We start from the raw sequence: 11,811 nt of genomic DNA on the forward strand, positions 1-11,811 counted from the left end.
TTTATTTTTTTTTAAAAATTCTAAATTTGTAGCCGCTGAAATATTACCTAAATGACAATTGCTCTTAGAAATTTATATTTAAAATTTCTTTAATAATTATTACGTGTAAATTAATAAATACCTTGCCACAATCTATTTTCGGAATGAATAAGACCAAAATCAAACGCAAGACTATCGTCATTTAATTCAATAAGTACCATTTTTTCAAAATTAAATTTTATTTTTAGGAAAACATGTTTTATTTAAAACTTAAAAGTACGTTTTAAAACATGTATCAATTGATAATAATAATAATAATAATTAAAATAGAGGTTACGGAAATAGTTTAAATTGACATATAGTACCATTTTTATATTCTACTATTAAAATATTATAAAATTTTTTTATAATTTTTTTCTAGAAAATAAATTTAAATAAAAATTTTATAAATATGTATTTAAATTTATTAAAAAGGATTATGAGGAAATATTAATTTACAAATTGCAAATTTGACCGAAGTGAAATATTTATTTTTTTAATAATTCACTACGTTTTCACTCGTGAAACTCAATAAAAAATAATGTAATTAAATTGTTGTGATTTTAACATTAACATTGATGACGACATTATTGATCTTGAAATAGTCGTCGTGGTCGCCATTTTGTCGATTGTATTTTAAATATTTGAAACTAAGGGGACGTTTTTATCGGAAATCATCTACGTTTATTTAGTTTTTTAAGAATTTAATTAACATTTTCTAGTTTTTACCCACTTGGACGGACCAGAGTAAGTAGTTAATTCACTCATGTATTTTAGTTTAATATCTATCTTATGTAAAAATGCTTTTGCGAATCACTAGCCTAGTAGATACAAAATGTAGCCATCTTTTCATGTCATTTAAATCATTTTGACGTATTAAAAACAATCGTATTAATTTATTAATTACATTGTATATTATGTTTTTTTTTATTGAAAATTGTTTTAATTTGTGTATTAGCATTCGGAATATTTGGTCAATCACCGGCTGCAATTAAACGTAGCTTAAAATGGTTAATTATTTATAAGCTTAATGGCTTTATTTATTTTGTTTATTCAAATATTTTCATTTTGAAAAACAAATAATGCTCGAACTTTATTTTTGATTTTTTATGCAATACTATGTTTTATAATTTGACCTTTGTTTTCCTAAATTGAAAGTTCTAAACGAGTATAGACCTGGATGATTCAGGCATTCAACGTCGTCACTTCCCCCCGTTGTTAGTATTTTCATGTTCTTGGTAAAAAAAAAAAAAAGAAAAGAAAAGAAAAAAGAAAAACATTATTTTGTATCTTAATAAATTTTTTTATACGCTTTGCAAATAGTATTTTTACTAACATTGTTTTTAAAATTAAAAATTAGTTCTAAAAAATTTAATTTAGGCGTTGTTTCGAAATAGTTTTTAATTGTCAAACTAGTATTGTTTTTTCATTGTGTTGAAATAATACTAAAAAAAAATAATAATAATTTTTACGTATTGTAAAAAAAATTTTATAATTTTTGTTTACAAAAACATTAAGTTTTGACATTTAAAAAAAAAAAAAAAAAAAAAAAAAAAAAAAAATAGTTTATGGAGAATTATATCGGTTAATAATGTTTTGTAGTTTTATTGTCTATACGTAATGCTTTGTGTTGTTAAATTTAATGGTGAAATAATAAAAAAATTTTCATTATTTAAATAATCTTATTATTTTAAAACTGTGCATAATAAATGTCAATTTTTTTTTTATTTAAGTAAAAAGGTTCGTTCCACGGGTCTGTTTGAGCTAAATGGTTGCCTGCGGACAGCATGTCTACTCTGTCGGGGATAGCTTCAAAAGGGGAGAAAGGAAAGTCAAAATATCAGTGTTTGGATATAAATAATCTCTATAGGGTAACTTGTTAATTTTTTCTTTTTTTTTTTTTTTTCATATTTTTTTTTTGAAAATAGTATATAATATAATAGTATATAATAGTTTTTTATAAGACCATATCAGAATATGTCATGCGATAAGATATAGTTGATTGGGTTTTCATTTTTAAACAAATTTTTTTTTTTATGTTTTATTTTTTTATTTTTGTTTGTAATTATTTATTTAAAAATTAATATTCAATAGTATATTAATTTAATTTTAGTTATTGTCAAATTATTTAGTAATTTAGTTTTTTATTTTAGTATTTTAAAATTGGCAATCTTGCAGGTATTATTCGAAGGTCAGTTTCTTTAATTTAAATAATTTTTATTTTAACTTTAATTCGGTTTCCTTTGTACTTTTTTTTTTTTGAAAAATTTAATATTTTTTGCTGATTAATAATTTTTGTTGAGAGTTAAAAAAAAAAAAAAAAGATAGTTTTTTTTTAATTTTTTATGTAACACTTACTAACAGGCTTTCTTAATTTTTCAAGTTCTTATTGTAATTATGTTTATTTAAAAAAAAAAAAAAAAATATATGGTCAAATTACAATACGATAAAAAGAATATGTATTATGTATGAAAGTTGATTTGAAATTTTCTGTTTTAATACTATAATTAATTTTTTTTTTTTTGTTTTTAGGGAGAATCTTTAGAACCAAGTCAACAAAAAAGTACAGTACAACGTTTCAAACATGGGATGCAAAGTTTGGGCAGAGTGCCCTCAGCCAGACGCCCACCTGCTAATTTGCCCAGCTTAAAATCAGAAAGTAGTGGTAGTGAGCCAGCTGTAAGTTTAGTTCCGACCGGTGGTGCAGGATGGGGAAACAAAGCTGGGGAGACTCAGTCTCCCACTACGAGTCAGTCAAATGTGCGTTTTTTTTTTTTTTGAATTTCCTATCATTTTTAATAATAATGATTTTTCCGCATGACTGATTTTTATAAGAATATTTTCAAATAATTTTTAGGCAACGACAAATTCAAATGCAGTTCAAACAAGTGCTGCAAGCCATGTTCAAACAGTTTCTACGACACCTTCGAATTCAGTTTTACCGTCACAGCCAACAGTGCACACAACTGCCCACGAACAGCCTGTTGCGACTACTACACATGCAACCATGGGCGACAAATCGTGGAGCAGTATTATGGCAGGGGAAGCTGGCACCCATCCTCCCAGTTTTTTAGCTCACCAATCACCCCTATTTCAACAGGAATTCCCCAAATTATCCAGTGGAGACGGGCAAAATGCTCAAACTGGACAAAAAAGCGGATCAGATACTCAGTATGGTCCAGGACCCAGTCTACGCCCGCAAAGTAAATTATGTTTTTTTTTTTTTTTTTATTAATTTCTTAAAACTCATTACAACATTACTTTATGTTTTAAAATTTTTTATAAATATTTTTTCAGCGGAAGGAAGCTGGATACAGGGAGGTGGGCGCACTCAAACAGGTGGAGTATCGGGTACAAGCGGGTCACAATCTCTGGCCCAGGGCCCCCTTCCTCATCATCCAGGCGTAGTAGATCACGGTGGAGGACGGAACAACTTGGGACCACATCCGCCTCCTGGTGTAGCTATGGGCCCGGGAGGCCCCGGAATGGGAATCTCTGCTAATGGACCAACCATTCATGCACCTCCAATGCATATTCCTCCAGGAACATCACCTCAATTTAGAACAATGCCACCGATGGTATAAATTTTTTTGGTTACGAATTTTATAACGGTTTTAAATTACTAATCTACCATCGTAAAATTTTTATTTATATTTCAGGTATATAGAACAAATTTTCCGGGGGCCTTTCCTCCTAGCTTTCAAGCCGGTATGGGGCATCCACGCCAACGATTTCCCGGCAATTTTCTTTCGGAAGGAAGGTTTGTTGGACGGCCTATTGATGGAGAAGAAATTATTACAAGGCCAATAATTAAAGAAGAAGAATTGAATCATATGGACGATATTGCACGAGATTCCAGCTGGGCAAGACCAGATGAAATAGATTACAAGTTAATAATTTCCCATTTAAAATTTTTTTTTTTTGACAGTAATTTATTACTAATTATTAATGTCTTATTTATATAATTTTTTTTTAGTGAAAAGATAGTTTTTAGTGATACAGAAGATAGTCCACAGGATGAAGATAAAAATAAGGCTCGTCGCGAAGACAAAAAGGATCGTGATAGAGATTCTAAAGATACGTCAGAAAACGAGAAAGACAGAAATCGGATGGACAAAGACCGTAGATCAGTACGTGTGACATTATTTTCAAAAACTGTTGCTTTGTTAATTTTAAAATCGTACTTTATTGATTAATGTAATAAACCACAAAGTTGACAATATGTTATTTACTTTTTAAGGAGGAACGTTCGGAAAAGCGAAATTCTGATGCTACTTCCAGAAACTGGCAATCTTATGGCTATACTAGGTATCCGCCGCCTTCTAAGCCACAACACATTGCTTCAAGAGATAGAGAGTGTGAAGAAGAATCATTGAAGGAAAAGAGAAGATTACAAATAGAATTAGTTGCCGTCGTAACGGAAAGAGCAATTTTAAGAAAGGAAGAAGAGGAAAAAAGACATGAAGAAACTAAAAGGGTTGGTATAAGCGAATTTTTTTTTTTTTTTTTTAACTAAAATGTGAAAAAAATGTTGCAAAAAAAAAAAAAAATATTAATTACAGGCTGCAGCCAAAAAGCTTCAATTATTAGATGAAAGATTAAATAAAAATCATGGAAATGACAAAAAAGATCGCGAAGAAACTCCGACAACTGTTGTACCATTTCCGACTTGGCTCGACAAAAATAGGCAGGGAGATTCTGATCGCGATAGATCTCGAACTAGTAGCGAAGGGAAAGATGACAAAGCTCGGCATGATAGTTCCGATTTTAGATCATCTACACAAGTAATAAAAAAATTTAATATTATTTACTGCGCATTAAATTTTTATTTTAAATTTATATACATTTTGGAATATTTTCAGGTGGATAGACAATCATTTTTAAGAAACGAGAGAGATGGTCGTTCTCGTTTGCCGGGTGATGACAGAGTTAAAAGAGATTACGATGAAAAGGATAACAAATTGCAACCGTCTCATAGACAAGAGCGGTCTCGTCTTGATGATAGAGAAAGAAATGTTCGCTCTGGAGATGGACCTCAAAACTATATAAGGCATTATCAGAATAATGTTCCTCCAAGATTTCTAAAGCAACAGGCTGAACGGAATCAATCGGTTGTGTCTAATAATGTGAGTTCTCACTTAAATTTTTTTTTTTTTTTAAACATATTAGAAGAAAATATTTTTAATTATAATTCCTTATTTCTCTTTAGAATTTTATCAGATCGACAAACTCTCCCCAACCTTCATCACAGGCAGCTTCAAATAATTTTGATCCTCATTGGAGTCATTCCAGTAATTCATTTATTTCTCAATCTTCCTCTCTTCGTAAGTTTTAAATGCTTTTTTAATATAATTTTATTTCTAATAATTACTATCATTAAAAAGGTTTTTTTGTTTTTTAACAATATCAAGCTCCTGGAAATAGAATACTCTCAAGACGATTTAATAGTGAAAGTAGTGAATCAAATACTGATAAAAACAGAAACGATCGGGAATCCGAAGATTGGGACATGCATGACAGGTATAAATCCTCAAGGGATAGAAATTATGGAAAGCATGCTACCCAACATTTTGAGGTTGAACACAATAGACGTTTTCTCGAAAGGAACGATAGAAGGTTAGTTAATTAGTTTATGTAATAAGGACTAGTTAAATTTATGCGAAAATAACGTTTGAAATTAATTATTCACGGTCATTTTTTTAGAGACCTTGATTCCGAGCGAAGTACCGAAGATAATTGGGAGAAGGAAAACAATAGAGATAATAGAGATTCTGCTTCAAGGGAAAAAGATCGTGAGCGACACGTCGTTGATGATCGTAATAAAAACGATGTAAATTTCGAAGATGAAAAGGAATGGAGACAGGGGAAAGAGCGTAAAAACGAAGAAAGGGATACGACAGAGCCAGAGGAAGATAGGGATACGGATAACAGTAGAAAAGATGAAAAGAGAGATGAGCGTAGAGTCGATAGACCTCAGAGGCCTGACAGTAGAGATAGTAGAGCGTCTCGGGAATCGAGAAATTCAAGAGATTCCGTTCGAGATGATAAGTAAGTAATCGCTAAATTTTATAAAAACAGTAAAACTATTATTTTTATTTATTTTGTGATTGTGTGGCTATTATATTTATAATTACAACTACAATAATAATTGTTGTAATATTTATTAGATTGGATGTGGATCATAAAAATTCTAGTAGTGGGAGACCTTTTGGTTCATCAATGATAAAGCCTCATTTCAAAGATGATAAGAAAAAAATAAATGAAAGAAAAGAAGAAAGGGATAAAAAAGAACAAGGAGGGGTAAGTAAACGTAAATGTTTTCTATAGTGTACATGTCATATTTCAACTTTAGAATCCTTTACATTAACAAACAAAAAAAAAAAAAACTCGTGTAACTAATCATCTCATTTCATAAAAAGGTAAAAATGAATAAAATACTTGCTTGTTTAACTAAAATTTGGGGAAAGTAAATTGAATTGACTAAAAATTGTTTTAGTCTTTTTTTTTTTTAAACAGCTTTTATATTACTAACCTTTTTACGCAATCAATATTTTAACCGTTAACTTCATTTCCTGTATGTGTTCTAGCATGGAAAATTGGGTGATGAATATATTTTTGCATTTCCTAACAAACCAAGGCATAGGTTTACTAACGTAAGTAAAAATTAGGTTTTGTAGGAATTTCACCTGTTTTGTTAAAGAATTTAATTTTATAATATTAGGAGTAGTTTACGAGCTTTATTGTAATTTTTAACATTAAAAATTTAGACTGAATTATAAAAACATTGAGTAATATTAATAATAAAAAAGAGAAAATTCTCGAACATTCTCTGGCTTCCTCTAAAATTTGCATGTAAAGCATTAGAAAAGTTATTAAAAATTTTTAAAAATAGTAATGTGATATAATTGTAAATTTTTGCAGCAACGACACGTTCCGGGACCACCAATCACCCGAGAAAAATTAGAAGCTTCCGTAAGAAATGACACGAAGCGAAGCTTGACTCAACTTAAAAGATTTTCCGATGGTAAACGGTCGAGCGAAGAAAAGGAAATTTGGGACAATCAGGGAAATAAAGAAAGGAAACCCAGCGAATTATGGTCTGAATCCACTGAAAAAACTGAAGTCCAAACTACTAAGCAATCTTCAAATGTTATTCCTGATGATAAGAATAATAAAGTGACAACTGCCGACAACAAAGAAGCTGAAAAATCGCAAAATGGTAAATTTTTTTTATAAGGACTTTTAAATTTTTTATTAATATTTTTAATTTTTTTTTTTTTTTTTCATTTTTAGAATCAGTGAAGCAAGAAAATCTAGAAAAAGTCAAAACTGAAATTAAGGATGAAAAAGATAATAAAGTCGAAAAACAAGACGATGACAAAGAAAAGCGGGAAAAAGGTTCCAAAAACCGTGGAAGTCGTGGACGTCCTGAACCTAGGGGAGGTCGACAAGGATGGTCAGTGTATAGAAATAGTCATAGTAATAGAGGTGATCGTCGTAGAAGAGAATCTGGTCGAATGTCCGGTAAATAAATTAATTTTTCTTTTTCTCTCTCTCTCTCTCTTTATAACTGTAATAAATTGTAAATGTAAATTTTTAAGGGCGAAATCGATTTTCTAATCGTGAGTGGAATCGCATGAGTGAATCTGATCTCTCGGGTGATGAAATATCGGCTTCCACTGAATCCGGAAAGGAAGATAAAAAAGTAGACGGCGTTAGGCAATCGAAATCTCGGTCGCATTTCAAAAAAACGGAAAAAGATGAAAGGAACAAAGAGATGAGAAAAGGAGAAATGGGAATAAATAAGGGAAGTTATCAAAGTTTAACCGCTCCACGATTCGATAGGAAAAACGATTATATCGGAGGGAGTCGCGAGGGTTTCGCACCTAGCGGTCAACCTTCGAGAAGAGGACGAGGTTCGATAAGAATGAGAGGAGGTTTAAGTCGTCGAATGGATGGATACGGTCCACCTTCAGCGAAAAGTCCGTTCAGTCATCAAGATGATAAAAAAAATCATTCCGTGGAAAAAATTAACGATGCGGTAACGGAAGAAAAGGGAAGTACCGAGGAAGACAAATCGAAACAAAAACAGTCTCCAGCCTTAAATAATGCGAACGCAGCACAGAAAGGCCCTGTAAATAATGTTAAAACCTCTCAAATACCTCCTAGAATGCAAAAGAAATCGGAAACGGAACAAAGGTAAATAAATTCCTTTTTTTTGTTTAAATGAAAAAATGAATTTCGATCTTGATATGAATTTTTTTTTTTTTTTTAGGGAATCTAATAAAAACAAAAATAATTCGAGCCTTCGTCATCACGGTAATAAGCAAACAACAGATCAAGGTGATGATGCTTGGGAAACAACATCCGAAAATAGTGAAGAAGAACGTAAGGCCGATTCAAGAAATAATCGAAAAAATTACCCTCGACGAATTCCCTACGGTGGTCGTAACGATGGTCTCGGTAATTCGGGAACTCCTGGTTCACGTTCAGATCGTCTCGGTTCGCGTTCCAATTCTAATAAAAAATTTGGTGGTCGCGATAGTCATTTAAATAAAAATAATGAATCGAGTACAAGGCCGCACAATGCTTCCGTTACAAAAGTGGATGCAGTTGGTAATAAAGATGATTTAAATCCGAGCGACGGTAATTCTTCCTTGAACTCAAATCTGGATAAACTCAAAAACGGTGAAGACAAAGGTAAGTCATCATCAGCTTGGTTTTGACTTATTTTTTTCCCATATAAAAGTCTTATATCTTATTTAATAAATAAGATGTAGATATTTACTCGAAAACAATTTTTTAGATTTTGGAGACGGTAGAAACAAATTAAAAGACAATTCTAAACTAGACAGAGACAGGAAAGGTAACCGTGACAGAGATAGAGATAGACGGCATAAATTGACCAAGGATTCTGTTAATATACATTCACCTCACACCGGATGTAAGTTTGACCGTAAATAATTTCCTTTATTAGTGTGTTAATCATTTTTATTTTATTTAAAACTTTAAATATATAATTTATAGCCATGTCATCCTCGATGCCTAAAAACTACGAAAGGAAATCTAATTTGCCTCCGAGATTTGCTAAACAAAAGCAAAATCATCGCGTTCAAAAGCAACAAGCAACGGAAGTTAATGAAGCTAATAAAATGAATCACAACATAAATATATTTCCAATGAAAGGTAAGAATTTAGAGAGTTGATGAAAGTTAAATTTATTTTTACGCTGTCGATTATCATTAAGCGTTTTTATTTTATTTTAGAAGGAGGAGTTACAACTCCTTCCGTAAGTGCTTGGGAAAAACCTCTCCGCTCTACGTCTCCTCCCAAATCCGGTTCCATGCAAATGGTTGTGAATTCATCGGAGCCCATGCAATCGGAAAATAGCAGTCAACGAAGCAGTCCTCACATTCCTAGAGATGCCGTTGACAAAGCTTTGCTCGATGGAAGTTCACCGCCAGTTAATACAATAATTTTCGAAAACACTAACTTTAAGTCTACTCCTAATGATGTTGTTTTAAAAAATCAATTTAATTCTCAAGCGATGAAGCAGCAGAGATGCGACAAAGGTACGTTTGTATTTTAACACTTTTCCAAGTCCCATGGCTCTCCAAAATGGCCATTTTTTTTTTTTTCGTGAGGTAAATATTTCGTGGTGGTTGTAAAAAAAAATTATTTGGTTATCGTTAAAAAAATGTATCTGTAGGTGATAGAAAAATAAGTGAAGAACCTGAAGATATGCTTGGATTTTCAGCGGCCAAAACGGATCTGACGGCGACGTCAAGCGAAAGAGATGTTAAGGCTTCGGATTCTTCAATGATTTACGGGAAGACGGAAGATAATTCCGACATGAAATTGGATTTTCAATTTGAAACCGAATTGTCTCAGCTAACTGACGATAAGTCATCGAAGGGAATGAGAGATTTGGCACGATCTATTCAACAATCTACCATGTCTCCTTCAACGGCAGATTTAAACTTTAAGATAGCTTCGGTAAAAAAGGTTAGTCGTAGTCTTTATTAGTAGATGGAAAAAAATTATTAATTTGAATTTTAAAATTTAGTTTTGATTATTGTTTTTTTTTAAAATAATCATTAAATTCAGTAGTAGCTGTAATAATTATTCTTAAGTAAAAGTTAACTGGTTTTTTTTTTTTTTTTTTTTTTTTAACTTTCAGGTTTGGGAATCTATGCATACAGTTTCGGAACATGCCGAAGACGGGAATAATGTATCAACATTTTCTCCAAACTTTTCTCCCGACTCAACAATGGATCCTTCTTACGCGAAAGCGGTTGATGGATCTGTGGTTGTAACGGATGATGGTAGTGAAGTTGTGTACAATGCTGGCCCTCAAATTCAAGTTAATGTCAATTACACAACTTCAAAGACTGATGTGTCTTCAACGACTAGTAACGTTTGCAAGGTATATTAAATGATTTTAAAGTTAAATTTTCGCGTTTAAATTTATCATCGACCTTAATAATAAGTTATATTAAAATTTTCAGTTATATTGGGCATGTGATAAATTTTTTTTTTTTTTTTTGTCTATTTTTAGTTAATAAATCATGAAAAAAAATTTTTTATTTTAGGTAAAGCCTCAGCAGCAGACCGTTTTAAGTTCAGGGCATTCTCCCATCGGACATTCAGGGCAATCCCCTCTTAATCACGGTGGGCCAATCTCACCGCCTCCGTATAGTACGCCTCAAGCTGGTCAATTCAATTATCAGCAGGTGGTGTACAATAAAAGCTGTTAAAAATAAAAAAAAATACTTTCATTTCTTAATACTTTTTTAAATGTTACGCATATTTGTGCGTAATTGAATTTATTTTCGTTGTAATTTTCAGACGAGTATGGGTAATACGGCGGCTCAATTTGGTGGAATATCAGCCATACCTTCTCCTCCTACAGTTCTTTACAATTCATCGACTCAACTTCCTCCGGCGTACCAAACATTCCAAATTGACGGAACTCAAGTTCTCAGTAGTCAAGCTAGATCCCAATTTTCACAGTTTCCTCCCTACGGTTTGTCTCAGGGTATCGGTCAAACGTCTGCGTTCAGTCAGCAATCGGTTTACTTACACCAAACGGCTCCCCCGACGGCGGCTCCCGATTTGTATCAGTCGTCTTTATCTCAATTTCGTATGCAGGTAATAAATAAATTGCGCATGAAAAATTTTATTTGCTTTTTTTTTTTTTTTTTTTAAATATCGCTTAATGAATAATTTTTTTTTTTTTTAGCCTGGACATTTTGGTCAATCTCAATTAAACAGCAATCCTAACACAGTCTTGATTTCGTCTACTGCCAATTCTTTGCCAATTACTGCTACCGTAAAATCTTCTTCTCAACCGATAGGAGCCATTGGGACAAAAGGAGCAACTCCTTTTCAGCAAAATCCACTGCCATCTCAACACTCTCAAGTATTGTTCTTTTCAATTTGTACAAAAATCACAAAGTGCAAAATAGGTAACATATAGTAACCTAATTATTATTTAAATTCAGTTATACATACCTTATGATCCCGTTCAACTGGGCGTAAATCAAAGTTATTTGCCCAATTCTCAAATCGTTCAACGAGGAGGTCCGGTTCAACCTTCTGCATCTTCTTTTTATTCGGGTTCCGCGGGAGCTCAAACTGGATTTTATCAAGCGACTGGATCGACTTTAACGCAGCAAGCACCGGGAGCTCCGCAGCTTCATCAGGCGACAGGTTACAATCTTCAGGGCTTCAATTCTCAGTCTTCTGCCACTGCCGTGGGCCTTCAAAGTTTTGGCTCTCAGGTGAGGATGT

At 32.2% G+C, this 11,811-nt stretch overlaps 1 protein-coding gene across 1 annotated transcript in view; it reads left to right on the forward strand.

Annotated features, from left to right (window-relative positions):
* Positions 1 to 1,805: 1,805 nt before the first annotated feature.
* Phum_PHUM213210 (uncharacterized protein) overlaps positions 1,806 to 11,811 on the forward strand; it is a gene marked incomplete at both ends in the record, with an annotated part of 11,577 nt that continues 1,571 nt past the window's right edge. The window contains 27 exons of the mRNA XM_002425607.1: positions 1,806 to 1,889; positions 2,551 to 2,778; positions 2,876 to 3,221; positions 3,316 to 3,596; positions 3,678 to 3,907; positions 3,995 to 4,148; positions 4,259 to 4,495; positions 4,581 to 4,802; positions 4,881 to 5,144; positions 5,228 to 5,342; positions 5,430 to 5,634; positions 5,722 to 6,066; positions 6,186 to 6,318; positions 6,606 to 6,671; positions 6,940 to 7,237; positions 7,318 to 7,542; positions 7,620 to 8,217; positions 8,294 to 8,718; positions 8,825 to 8,974; positions 9,046 to 9,204; positions 9,285 to 9,590; positions 9,728 to 10,023; positions 10,199 to 10,444; positions 10,611 to 10,751; positions 10,867 to 11,169; positions 11,261 to 11,440; positions 11,523 to 11,801. Of these exons, the coding sequence (XP_002425652.1) occupies positions 1,806 to 1,889; positions 2,551 to 2,778; positions 2,876 to 3,221; positions 3,316 to 3,596; positions 3,678 to 3,907; positions 3,995 to 4,148; positions 4,259 to 4,495; positions 4,581 to 4,802; positions 4,881 to 5,144; positions 5,228 to 5,342; positions 5,430 to 5,634; positions 5,722 to 6,066; positions 6,186 to 6,318; positions 6,606 to 6,671; positions 6,940 to 7,237; positions 7,318 to 7,542; positions 7,620 to 8,217; positions 8,294 to 8,718; positions 8,825 to 8,974; positions 9,046 to 9,204; positions 9,285 to 9,590; positions 9,728 to 10,023; positions 10,199 to 10,444; positions 10,611 to 10,751; positions 10,867 to 11,169; positions 11,261 to 11,440; positions 11,523 to 11,801 (6,516 nt within the window). The remainder of the gene's footprint in view (positions 1,890 to 2,550; positions 2,779 to 2,875; positions 3,222 to 3,315; positions 3,597 to 3,677; positions 3,908 to 3,994; positions 4,149 to 4,258; positions 4,496 to 4,580; positions 4,803 to 4,880; positions 5,145 to 5,227; positions 5,343 to 5,429; positions 5,635 to 5,721; positions 6,067 to 6,185; positions 6,319 to 6,605; positions 6,672 to 6,939; positions 7,238 to 7,317; positions 7,543 to 7,619; positions 8,218 to 8,293; positions 8,719 to 8,824; positions 8,975 to 9,045; positions 9,205 to 9,284; positions 9,591 to 9,727; positions 10,024 to 10,198; positions 10,445 to 10,610; positions 10,752 to 10,866; positions 11,170 to 11,260; positions 11,441 to 11,522; positions 11,802 to 11,811) is intronic.

Source organism: Pediculus humanus, genomic scaffold (genome assembly GCF_000006295.1).
Source record: "Pediculus humanus corporis 1103172107561 genomic scaffold, whole genome shotgun sequence".
Classification (NCBI taxonomy): domain Eukaryota; kingdom Metazoa; phylum Arthropoda; class Insecta; order Psocodea; family Pediculidae; genus Pediculus; species Pediculus humanus.